At 39.3% G+C, this 12,820-nt stretch overlaps 1 protein-coding gene across 9 annotated transcripts in view; it reads right to left on the bottom strand.

Moving 5' to 3' along the window:
- Window positions 1–12,820, bottom strand: part of FANCD2 (FA complementation group D2) — a 59,436-nt gene that overhangs the window by 43,526 nt on the left and 3,090 nt on the right. For 6 of the 9 annotated variants that reach the window (XM_032326884.1, XM_032326879.1, XM_032326870.1 and 3 more), the window contains exons 3-14: window positions 11,879–12,019; window positions 11,026–11,093; window positions 10,760–10,863; window positions 9,661–9,721; window positions 8,476–8,528; window positions 6,713–6,791; window positions 5,150–5,274; window positions 3,329–3,416; window positions 2,159–2,263; window positions 1,262–1,362; window positions 765–873; window positions 296–331 (exon numbers count right to left, since the gene is read on the bottom strand). In XM_032326884.1, coding sequence (XP_032182775.1) covers window positions 296–331; window positions 765–873; window positions 1,262–1,362; window positions 2,159–2,263; window positions 3,329–3,416; window positions 5,150–5,274; window positions 6,713–6,791; window positions 8,476–8,528; window positions 9,661–9,721; window positions 10,760–10,863; window positions 11,026–11,093; window positions 11,879–12,019 — 1,070 coding nt within the window. The remainder of the gene's footprint in view (window positions 1–295; window positions 332–764; window positions 874–1,261; window positions 1,363–2,158; window positions 2,264–3,328; window positions 3,417–5,149; window positions 5,275–6,712; window positions 6,792–8,475; window positions 8,529–9,660; window positions 9,722–10,759; window positions 10,864–11,025; window positions 11,094–11,878; window positions 12,020–12,820) is intronic. The other 3 variants (XM_032326829.1, XM_032326845.1, XM_032326860.1) reach the window with 3 other exon arrangements.

The following is a 12,820-nucleotide window of genomic DNA, read 5'->3' as shown; positions in this document are numbered from 1 at the left end:
ACTCCTGTCTTCACTTCATCTGTGGGGACTTGGTTCTTTGGGACTGCAACTCACTGTGCTTGTTTGGAATGTTAATATTTCCCCTTATGGTAGCCTGGGTTTATTTCATTGCCAAAATGAGTAGGAAACACTATCTAGCAAGTCATCCCCTCCAGATTATCTTCTCCAGACAACTAATGTTTATTACGCAGCTACAGAAGGCACAGAAGGGATGACTGGAGAGAGTGACAGAAAAGGAAAACTAGCCATATAATTAAGTCCACAGTACTTAAAATTCATAGTATTATGAGTTTACCTTGTGTTCAGACACTGAGGCAGTGTTTTCAATCGCCTAGAAAAAAAAAGGGTCACGAAAGTATTATAACACAAAAGTAGAACATGTTTCACCTTACTATTTTTTTTTTTTAAGATTTTGTTTTATTTATTTGACAGAGAGAGAGATCACAAGTAGACAGAGAGAGAGAGAGAAGGAAGCAGGCTCCCTTCCGAGCAGAGAGCCTAATGCAGGACTCGATCCCAGGACTCTGAGATCATGACCTGAGGCAGAGGCTTAACCCACTGAGCCACCCATGCGCCCCATGTTTCACCTTACTGAGCATGCCCCATTCTCCTGAGAAGCAATCTGCCCACCTGGGAACCATCATCTGTCACTTCTACTTGACTGATTTTCAACACTTTTATTTCCACCTACCTTTACTTACATATCCATCACTGATTACCACCTACTCCCTCCTTATGTTCAAAGTCATGAAGATCTCACTCACCTTAATCCAGGCTTCTGAAATGATCTTCTCATATCTAACAGCTGACTTTATTACATCAAAGAGGAGAATAACACAGTCCTGACTGTTGTTTTCTTGATTTCCTGAAGAACTACAAGCAGCAGAGGGGGAAAAAAATAATTCTTCCACTTACCAGAGAGAAACCTATAAAACCTGGGTTCCTGTTACTAGCCAAGTGCCTGTTCCAACGCCAGCTTCATGTGTAAAATGGTTAATAAACTTGTACTGTAGTCTATCTAAGACTGATCTGAATTGCCAGGAGAATACACCCCACCCACCCACATACACATGTACACATACATTACATGTACTACATACATATGATTTGAAGCACTGTATAGAGATACATGCAAACAATATTATTACCACTATTTTTAGTTGCAAGTATTAAGATCTACTGTCCTGGCTTCAGAATAAATGTCAGAAAACTTGCCTTGCCTATGTGAGAAAAAGGGTAGTAACTGTCAACGACATTATACCTTTGTTGTCCTTTATTTTTCAACTTGCTTTGGGAAGCCTGAAACCGTGATGGCAAAATACAATGCTGCAGATCCAACTTCTCCCGGAGCTCAGAAATTACCTGTGGAAAATAAATATTAAGTTATGTATTCTGCTCATTCATAGGCACACTTCGTTCTTTCAGTAGAACCATAACAATCCCCTGAAAGACTGAGTAAGAAGAATCAAGAGTTTTTATTTTTTAAGATTTTATTATTTTTTTTTAAAGATTTTATTTATTGATTTGACAGAGAGAGATAACAAGCAGGCAGAGAGAGAGAGGAGGAAGCAGGCTCCCCGCTGAGCAGAGAGCCGGATGCGGGGCTTGATCCCAGGACCCTGAGATCATGACCTGAGCCGAAGGCAGCGGCTTAACCTACTGAGCCACCTAGGCGCCCCAAGATTTTATTTTTAAGTAATCTCTATATACAACATGGGGCTCAAACTCACAACTCCAAGATCAAGGGTCACATGCTCTACTGACTGACCTATGGAGTGCCCCTAGACAAGGCATTTTAAAAAGGAGAGTTGATGAAAATAGTTAATGCAAGGATAGTATGTCATGCCCTTCAAAATTCCAGAATTCCTTGAGGTATTACAATGAAATAGCAAATTAAACTGTGTAATGGCTTATATGCAACAATAAATCTGGCTAGTTCCATTCCATTGCCTGAATACTATCTGGATTAAGCAACATCATCAGTAGGTTTGGAAACAGGGAAGAATTAGAAGCTATAGTTTTAATAATGTATCTTAATGTATCTTCATCTAGGTACATCTCTTTTCCAATACTGACTTTTACAAGGGCACCACTGCTATACTCCGTACTCTCAGAGATGTAGCATGCGATTGGTGTTTGTTGGGAAATAATAGGGTACCTCAAGTGCATCTGCAGCTGTTACAGAATGAAGAATGAACTTGATTATCACAGGTAAATCGTCCAGTTTGACAGATAACAGCTTCCCCATCACCAACTGGCGGACCTAAACATAAAAAGCACAAAAACCTTAAATATTTTTATGTTAATACCTCAACCTAGTACTGACCTGTTAGGTAAAATCAGAAAATCTACTTTTCTCATTCAGTTTTCTCACTTGTCATTTAGGAGGAAAACCACCTCATTTTATTTTCAATTTTATTCCAACTTACAAGATTTTTTTTTTTTAAGATTTTATTTAATTTATTTTACAGAGAGAAAAAGAGAGATCACAAGTAGGCAGAGAGGCAGGCAGAGAGAGGGGGAAGCAGGCTCCTCACTGAGCAAAGAGCCCAATGCGGGGCTCGATCCCAGGACCCTGAGACCATGACCTAAGCTGAAGGCAGAGGCTTAACCCACTGAGCCACCCAGGCACCCCCAGCTTACAAGCTTTTAATTGTTAATACCACAGTTTCTTCAAAAACAGACAGGTGTTGGGGCAGCTGGGTGGCTAGGTCAGTTAAGCAGCTGCCTTTGGCCTGCCACTCTGCCTACTCGTGTCCTCTCTCTCTCTCTGTGTCAAATTAATAAATAACATCTTGAAAAAACCAGACAGATGATAAACATAAAAGTGTTATTATCTTATAATTTAGAGCCTGAATTTTCCACTGGCTGAAGGAAGACACATAAAATTGTTATTCTTATGAGGAACAGTGTGTAAATATTATCCAAGATAGAGATTGCCACTAAAACTTACTGCTTTGAAACAGAGCAGCAAATCCATCATACTATGGCATATGAAGTTCATCAGAAAGAGATGAAATGTCATTCAATATCATTTCAAACATTTTTTAAAGATTTATTTATTTGAGAGAGAGAGAGAACATGAGCAGAGGGAAGGGGCAGAAGTCGACTCCCCGCTCAGCAGGAATCTGACATGCAGCTTGATCCTGGAACTTTGGGATCATGACCTGAGCCAAAGGCAGATGCTTAACCGACTGAGCCACGCAGAAACCCCTGCATCGTTTCAAAATTAAACTTTATACGCAACTGCTTCATAGCAATAAGTGACTGACATTTGTTCTGGGAGGTAACAAAGCTGGCTGTTTCTGGAGAGCGGAGTCCTTCCTACCTGAGACAGGAGCTTCAGGTCAAGTCGGAGGCTGGAAAGAACATCTAGGATAGGAACAGTGAGTGCAGTATTCTCCATTAAAATGTCACTGTGAATGGTACAAAAAGAGAAAAGCTGTGTAACTTTTAACAGAGCTGGGCAGATATTTACTCCGAAAAACCACTCAGAATATGGGAAGAGAGGACATACTCAGTTCTCACTAAACTTGTTAATAGTGTATTTCATTAAAAAAAATTTTTTTTAAGATTTTATCTATTTACTTGAAGAGAGAGAGTGAGCACATAGGCAAGTGGGGGGAGGGAGAGGCACAGGGAGAAGCAGACCCCCCATTGAGCAGGGAGCCCAACGCAGGGCTCAATCCCAGGGTCCCAGGACTCTGGGATCATAACCTAAGCCAAAGGCAGGACACCTAACTGACTGAGCCTCTCAGGCATCCCTAAAAATTATTTTGATCTAAATAAAAATACTTGCTTGGGCCATCTGGGTGGCTCAGTTGTTTAAGCATATGACTTTGGCTCAGGTCATGACCTCAGGGTCCTGACAGTGAGCCCCACATCAGGTTCCCTGCTCAGCAAGGAGCCTGCTTTTCCCTCTCTCTTTGCCCTCCCCTCACTCATGCTTGCTCTCTCTCTCTCAAATAAAATCTTAAAAAAACCCACATGTTCATTACAGAAAATCCAAATAGAATAGAAATGAGAAGCCCTTTCCTCACCATCTCCACTACCCACAGGCAACCACTATTGAGTTGGGCACATATCCTTCCTGAGAAAAGGAAAAAGAACACCTACAACAATTACAGGGAAGTATGAGAAGTATGACACATGTACATGCAAGGCATTACAGGAGAACAGAATAGAGAACAGCGATGGAGTCTAAGAAAAGGCTATGTAGGGGCGCCTGGGTGGCTCAGTGGGTTAAAGCCTCTGCCTTCAGCTCAGGTCATGATCCTGGGGTTCTGGGATCGAGCCCCGCATCGGGCTCTCTGCTCCGCAGGGAGCCTGCTTCCTCCTCTCTCTCTGCCTGCCTCTCTGCCTACTTGTGATCTCTGTCAAATAAATAAAATATTAAAAAAAAAAAAGGCTATGTAAAAAGACAAGCTAGAATTAAGCAGGCAAAGTGGGTGATATACTGCTACACCCAGAGGGAGCAACGTACCCAAAAGCACAAAGGGAAGAAATCAATGGACATTTCTGGAGGTAGTTTTGCAGACAACTAAAGGAAGTATTACAAACTGAATTTTTAAAAACTATTTTGAGGGTAAGCAGGAAATTGCATTAAAACAGAAATCCTACTACACAGGAATTTTATTCTCCCTTCTTTAATTAACTGCCCTACCAAGTACTATTTTTCATGTAAATGATAGTAAGCAATGCTCTTAGCAATAGGTCCAATGTGATGTACACCAGAATGAATCATTTAGGGACCAAGGAATGCAGATATTTGGTAAGATCCACAAATAATTGGATATAGAGTCACAACTGAGGACTCCCTGGGTGGTGCTAATGAAACAGATGGATCATGTCTAGGTCTCCAAAGACCAATTTTATATGCCTAATCCTAAGGCAGACTTCATATTCACAACCACTATACTATTTTTAAAAAAGTAGATGGGTTACCCAAATATATATTCATTATTACAAAAACAAGTCAAATCCCACACCTACTCATGGAAAGCAGATACCATCCTCTTTTATATAAATAGGAATACATTACTACTATTGTTTTTAGACAAGATCAGGCATGTTCAGGGTGGTATGGTCATAGACCTACTACTGTTTTCATTCTGCAGAGTTAAGGCTCCCACAGTGGGAACTTACCCACCTGAGTTCTTTCCCCACATCAGCATGCTGGGAATCGCCTAGGATCTCAGGAAGGCTGGTGACAAAGTCATGCTGCAGGCACAGTGGAGCAATACTGATCAGCTGCATGAGCTTGGTGGTGAGATCCTGCAGTGAAGGACACCATTAGAATTGTTGCACACTACCAGAACAGAGAAAGATGTCCTCCTCATGAATTGTAGAGATAGAATTATTTTTGTATAATATGGTACCTATACATACATTCAAACTCAAAGCCTAAATACAGAGGTCAATGACCCAGAAATTTTCACACATGGTATGGTACATCATCTAGTGAGTCTGTTGTATACTTTACTTCATTTAAGATTTTATTTATTTATTTGAGAGAAAAGGAATAGAGGGGGAGAGAGAGAGAGAGAGAGGGCATGAGCAGGTGGAGGGAGAAGCAGATTCCCCACTGAGCAGGGAGCAGGACATGGGGCTATATGTCAGGAAACTGGGATCATGACCTAAGCAGAAGGCAAATGCTTAACCGAATGAGCCACCTAGCCACTCCTACTTTATTTCATTTAACCTTCACAACTCTATGGAGTCTGTGTGACAATTCCTTTTTTTTTTTTTTTTTTAACTTTTTGGGGTGTTTTTGAAGATTTTATTTGACAGAGAGACTGAGAGAGAGCACAAGTAGGCAGAGCAGCAGGCAGAGGAAGAGGGAGAGGGAGAGGGAGACGCATGCTTCCTCCTGAGCAGGGAGTGCGATGTGGGGACCAATCCCAGGACCCTGGGATCATGACCTGAGCTGAAGGCAGCCGCTTAACCAACTAAGCCACCCAGGCACCCCTATTTTTTTTTTTTTTAAGCAGACTTCACACCCAACATGGGGCTTAAACTCACAACCCAGAGATCAAGAGTCGCATGCTCCACTGATGGAGCCAGCGAGGCACCCCGACAATTCCCATATCCATGAGGATATGCATTGCCCAAAAACACACAGTAAGTACAAAACAATAAATACACAACAATACAGAATTTCAGTCCACATGGAATTCCAAAACTCATGTTCTTCCAAATAAAGATTTAGCCTTGGAATGCCTGACAAAAATTAATAGAATGATTTAAAGAACTCTGGAAAGAAACAGGCCTTACACACTATGCTCAAAACAGATTCAATTTTACCACAGTGCTTAATAACAAATCACATAATTGTAAAAACTTACTAACACTTTCCTCATATGTAATCAGATTAAACATTTGCAGCACAGGCGGTTGGTCCGGGATCTCACTGATTTTGAGAAATAAAATATAGTCATCTGTGTACTTTGAAAGCTACTTAATTTCTTTCCAAATATTTGTTTAATAGATATTTAGTCATCATAATTAGAAAAACTTTTTTTCTGGAGAAATTTAAAGGGTGAAACATCCATGATTCTCAAATTATGAAAGATGAAAAAAGCTAATAAATAGAAAAATGTGAATTTTCAATTTAGGAAAGAAAAAAAAAAAACACTGCAAATTCCAAAAGTTTGATTAAGCATGGAAAACAGACTCTCTAAATCCAAGAGACAGAGCAAGTCCCAAAGCTTACCTTGCCATCCACAATTCTGTCAAGCCATTTCAGTTGACTGATGATGAGTCTAGGCATGTTAAGTCCATCACTGTTCACACTGAAATGTTAGGATAAGAAGATAGAAACTTAGCTTTTCTGATTTACACAATAGCAAACATTAAATAGTGCACAAACCATTTCAGACATTCAATTAACACTTACTGAATGTTTACATATCGCAACCTGCTTTAGACACACAGGTGACATAGGAAAAGCATGACACATACATGTTAAGATGGAAGAAGACACACTAAACTATTAACAGTGGTTGCATCTGGGGAGGGTTTAGTATGGTTAAGGAAGGTCTGGAGAGTATTTCTTAGTAACAATGTAAACAAAAAAATAAAGGCAATAAACTTGAACAAACTAAACAAGAAAAATTTTAAAAGGTAGAAAAGTGTTAAGTATTGAAAAAAGCAAGCATATACTATTTTGGAAACATAAAAGGTCGAATTAGACTATGTCTGTGAAAGTAAAAACCATTTATAGATGAAGAAGTGCTGGGGGCAGCTGGATGGCTCAGTTGTTTGAGCACTCCTGTCATGATCTCATGGGTCGTGACATCAAGCCCGGTAAGGAGCTCCATGCTCAATGGGGAGTCAGCTTGAAGATTTTCTTGCCCTTTGCCCCTCCCCACACTCATGTGCATGCTCACATGTGTGAAAGTGTGCCCTCTCTAATAAATAAATAATTCTTTAAAAAAAAAAAAAAAAAGGAATGTTGGCTTAGTTATTATTTCCCCCCAAATGAGAGCATCTGCTTTCCTCCTCCTATGTCTGAAGTTTTGGACTACCTCCAGTTTTTTTTCTTTTCTTTTTTTAACATTTTTTATTTATTTATTTTTATCCCCAGGGGTACAGGTCTGTGAATCGCCAGGTTTACACACTTCACAGCACTCACCATAGCACATACCCTTCCCAATGTCCATAACCCCACCCCCCTTCTCCCAACCCCTCTCCCCACCTCCAGTTTTTTTTCTTGACAGTATTCTTAGTCTTTGTTTAGTACAGTCAAATTTAACTACTGAAAAAGACAAAAAACATCTACCTGAGCAATTCAGGCAAAGCCATCTGTGAAGATCTATCTTCAACTGTATTATTACTATATACAAAACCTAGAGGGACGCCTGGGTGGCTCAGTGGGTTAAGCCTCTGCCTTCGGCTCAGGTCATGATCTCAGGGTCCTAGGATCGAGCCCCACTTTGGGCTCTCTGCTCAGCAGGGAGCCTGCTTCCCCCTCTCTCTCTGCCTGCCTCTGCCTACTTGTGATATCTGTCTGTCAAATAAATAAATAAAATCTTTAAAAAAAAATTTGTATCTTCGATTATTAATGAGCATTTAGAAAAACATGTTTGATGCTCTTGTTATTTCTTTGTGAATTGTCTGTTAGTGACCTTTTTCTACTTTTCTATTATTCTTTTTTTCCCAACTTAGTTATTTTTTAAAGCAAATTCTAAAAAATTTAGTATGCATACCCTATAATATTGAAAGGGTAAAGAACAGTATTCATAGAACATCTGATTCCAGTCAGTTTATTGTGTATCCTTCTAAGAACATGCAGTCATATAAACAGACGAAATTTCAAAAAAAAAGACCCCACTGTAATTTTAGCAGTCAATTAAGAATCTGATGTCATGATCAACATGACTTTCAGAGAAACTGATGATGTTTCAGAGTAATCTTTTCAGAGAGAAACTTAAGGACACTAAGGCAATTTAAGCATTCCAGAATATTTCCACTTACTTTTCAAAAAGAAATTCTGGCAACTTTTCAAATAAAGTTTTGATAATGGCAGGCTAAAAAAGAAGACATAAGGAGTTAGGAGATGGTCTTTATTTTTTAAAAGATTTTATTTATTTATTTGACAGACAGAGATCACAAGTAGGCAGAGAGGCAGGCAGAGATTGAGAGAGGAGGAAGCAGGCTCTCCGCGGAGCAGACAGCCCGATGCGGGGCTCGATCCCAGGACCCTGGGATCATGACCTGAGCCGAAAGCAGAGGCTTTAACCCACTGAGCCACCCAGGCGCCCCGAGATGGTCTTTAAATATACAACAGAAATATATAATTAACCATAATTTGCTCCAACAAGAGCTCTTGTTGTTTTCAGGAGGAAAACCCTGCTATAACTGAAATCTTATTTTAAGAATGGCCTACATTTTGAACATAAGCTGTTGGGACACAGAGACTTGTCAATGATGTGTCTCCTAAAAAATTACCAAATGATTATAAAGGTAGCATTAAAATAATCAGATCATCAAAAATATTACTAAACGTGACAACTGTTAACCTATGAAATGCAGACTTAAGATTATCAAATAGTTTGCAAGAAAAGAAGATTTCTCTCCAGAGGAGTAAGAGGGATCTTAAATGTAAGCTAAATTATATTGAAGATTTCCAAAGAAAAGGAAGGGACAGGAGTATGGGAAGATTCACAGTGAAGATTCACAGAAGGAAAGAGAAAAAATGGAGGACAGGGTAAGGCAAGACTTTCCATTGTACGTTTTTATAATCCGAAACATTTAAAACATGTTAAGGCATTGTCTATTCAATATATTAAAGGAGAGAGGAGGAGGAAAGGGCAAAATCAAGTTAATCAGCAAGTAAAAATTGAAATGGGAGATGACCAGATGTGAATATAGCAGAGATATATAAGGTACTCAGAGCACAAGGGAGGAAAGTTTACAAATCAGGAAGGAGAGGCTGATGGAATAAGTGAGATTCCAAAGAAATGTAGTGGGCCAATCAGCTCAGTCCAAAGCCACAGCAATTGCCATACCAGATGCAGGTCAGCAATGAGGCTATGGTAAACTACTGCAAACCTAAATTCCCTGTTAACTCTACTAAACCCTGAGCTCAGGCATTATACTTGGGCATCCACCACAAATCAAGTCCATTAAATGTATACAGAAAAAGTGACACAGTCTCACCTGTAATATGTCAATTCCCAGAAGCAATTTAATGAGGCTCTTAGAGTAAGATGTGCCTATGCTGTTAAAAAAAAAAAAGAAAGAAAAAAGAAAAGATTTGTTTTCTATTTGTTTTCCTTAATGTTTTTATCATTTCTTCATAAAATTGGTTAAATAAACAATTTTTTAATTTTTTTGAAAATTTAAAAAATTTTTAATTTATTGGTCAGAGAGAAAAAGTAAGCATGAGATCCCACAAGCAGGGGAAGCAGCAGACAAAAAGAGAAGCAGGCTCTGCACTGAGCAAGGAGCTTGATGTGGGACTCGATCCCAGGACCCTAGGAACATGACCTGAGCCAAAGGCAGAAGCTTAATTGACTGAGCCACCAGGCATCCCAAATACATAATATTTAAAGAGAAACTATCCTGTTATAGCAGAAATACAGAACATGAAAAAATGGCTTTTTTTTTTTTTTTTTTAAAGATTTTATTTGAGAGAGAAAGAGGGAGAGCAAATGTGTGCACAAGCAGGGCGAGTGAGAGAGGGAGAAGCAGGCTGCCCACTGAGCAGGGAGCCTGGTGTGTGGCTTGATCATGACCTGAGCCAAAGGCAGACACTTAACTGTGCCACCCAGGCATCCCTGCTCTCTTTTTTTTTTTTTTTAAGATTTTATTTCTTTATGGGGGCGGGGCACAGAAAAAGCGAGCATGAGCTAGGGGAGAAGCAGAGGGGGAGGAAGAGAGAATCTGAAGCAGACCCTGAGCTGAGCACAGAACCTGACTCAGGGCTCAATCTCACAACTCTGAGATCATGACCTGAGCCAAAAATAGAAGTCGGACACTCAACCCACTGAGTCACCCACGTGCCAAGAGAAGATGATTCTTACACAGGGAGAAGTAGTTAAAATTCTATCAACACAGATGAGACACACTCTAGAAAACATTCTGGTTCTTAGTCTCATAACTATAAATTAATAATTTAAAGGTTAAAACTGAAGATAAAACAATTATAAATAAAAAGTGAAATTCAAAAAATTGCATTCTCCCCCCATTGCCATCCCCCAATCCAGTTAGTATAACAGATTAAATGTCAGCAAGATTCCAAGCCTCCAGTCCATACCTGGCTTCCTCATCCTGCAGACGTTCACATGACAAAAGGCAGCTCCTGAAACTGTCTTGGTCCTCAATGTAAGATTCTAGGCCACTAACAAATTCTTCTATTATCTTAATGATATTGAAAAAACAAAGAGTAAGATTTTCAGTTTAACATTTGCTGTAGGTTAGCTAAAAATCATTCTAGTCCATTCAACTTTATGCCAGCATCTTAATATTCCCAATTCCAGAGTAGTGCTGGCATAAGCGAAAGTACCAGGAAGAAACTCATACTTTGGGATAAGAAGGATGTTTCCTCAGAGTCTGAAAGAGCTTCTTTTGGAAAACAACTTGATCCACAGCTAAGAGGAAAAAACAGTTGGTCAGCAGAGTCTTTAATACCTCCCACCATAGTTTTACTTCCCTAAATATAAGTTTCATATCTTGTGAAACCAATAAGGATATTTTTAACCTAATTTCAGAGCCAAATTTTCTAAACCCATGGGAAAACAGATTTAGCTTTGACAGAGGATAGCTGCTAAGTATTCTAAAAAGATATGAAATAATGGAGTAATCGATGCCCTATAAAAGCAGGGCTTTAAATGGCTTTATAAATTTTCTTCTGAAATTACTCTGACACAGATCTAATTATTCTCTTGAGTATTAATTTATTTTTCCACAAAAAAACACAAAGTATTATTGGTATATGCCATTCTTTTCTTAAAAAAGTTTTAAAAAATTAATAAATAAAAAATTAGAATTACTTAACATGCATTAATCAGTACTAGAGACTATAGAAATACTCTCTCTGAAAACCAGTATCAGGGCACCTGGGTGGCTCAGTGGGTTAGAGCCCCTGCCTTTGGCTCAGGTCATGATCCCAGGGTCCTGGGATCAGGCCCCGAGTCGGGCTCTCTGTTCAGTGGGGAGCCTGCTTCCTCCTCTCTCTGCCTACGTGCGATCTCTGTCAAAAAAATAAAATCTTTTTAAAAAATAAATAAATAAATAAAAAGCAGTATCATTGTCATCTTTGTCTCAAGATGGCTGGTGCTCCCATTTTTAATTTTCACTGCCTATTTCAGAAATCCATGATTCAGTTCTGAGCCCTGCACTAAACCCAGAGAAAAGATTTAAATTAAAATATTACTTAGTTGATTCTGACTCTCTCCTGTTTTAAGAATAACTCCTGATGTTTTAAGAAGCTTTAAAAAAATACTGTCATTTTCTTCAACTTCATTGTGAACATGAGATTTCTTTGTCTTCTTGGAAAGTGGCTGCTTCCTGGCTTCTGAAAACAGACAAAATTTTCAAGAATGTGACAAATAGTAAAGATTAAAACTGTAAACCCTACAATAACCCTAAGAGGGAAATTGATGGGTTCTTGAAGAACTGTATTGGAATTGATGCTGTAGCAAAATTTTTTCTCTAACAATGGTCAGCAACAGTGGCTTACAAACAAACAAATCAACAAACAATTACTTCTGCCTATTGCATTTTTTAAAAAGATTTTATTTATTTATTTGACAGAGAGAGTCACAGCAAGAGAGGGAACACAAGCAGGGGGATTGGGAGAGGGAGAAGCAGGCTTCTTGCCAAGCAAAGAGCCCAGTGCGGGGCTCAATCCTAGGACCCCGGGATCATGACCTGAGCAGAAGGCAGACACTTAACAACTGAGCCACCAGGCCCTCTCTATTGCATTTTTATTTGAAGAATTCAAAACATGCCACTTCTAACAAAAATAACCATGGAAATGTTTTCCACCCAAATTCTAAAACAGTTAGTGTGCCTCAAGCTGTTGTCTACAAACCAATGCAATCAAATCACTGAGATGCTTATTAAAAGGACATTCTTAGGGGCCCCTAAGTGGCTCAGTTGGTTAAGTGTTTGCCTTTGGCTCAAGTCATGATTTCAGGGTCCTGGAATTGAACCCCACATCAGGCTCATTGCTCAGTGCAGAGCCTGCTTCTCCCTTGGGCTCCCTGCTCAGTGGGGAGTTGCTTCTCTCTCCCTCTGCTCCTCCCCACCCAGTCTTGTGTTCTCTCTCTCTCTCTCAAATAAATAAAATCTTTAAAAAATAAAATAAAATAAA

This window comes from Mustela erminea, chromosome 1 (assembly GCF_009829155.1).
Source record: "Mustela erminea isolate mMusErm1 chromosome 1, mMusErm1.Pri, whole genome shotgun sequence".
In the NCBI taxonomy this organism is placed as follows: Eukaryota; Metazoa; Chordata; class Mammalia; order Carnivora; family Mustelidae; genus Mustela; species Mustela erminea.
The sequence above is the reverse complement of the archived record's forward strand: the minus strand, read 5'-3'. Positions and strand labels throughout refer to the sequence as shown.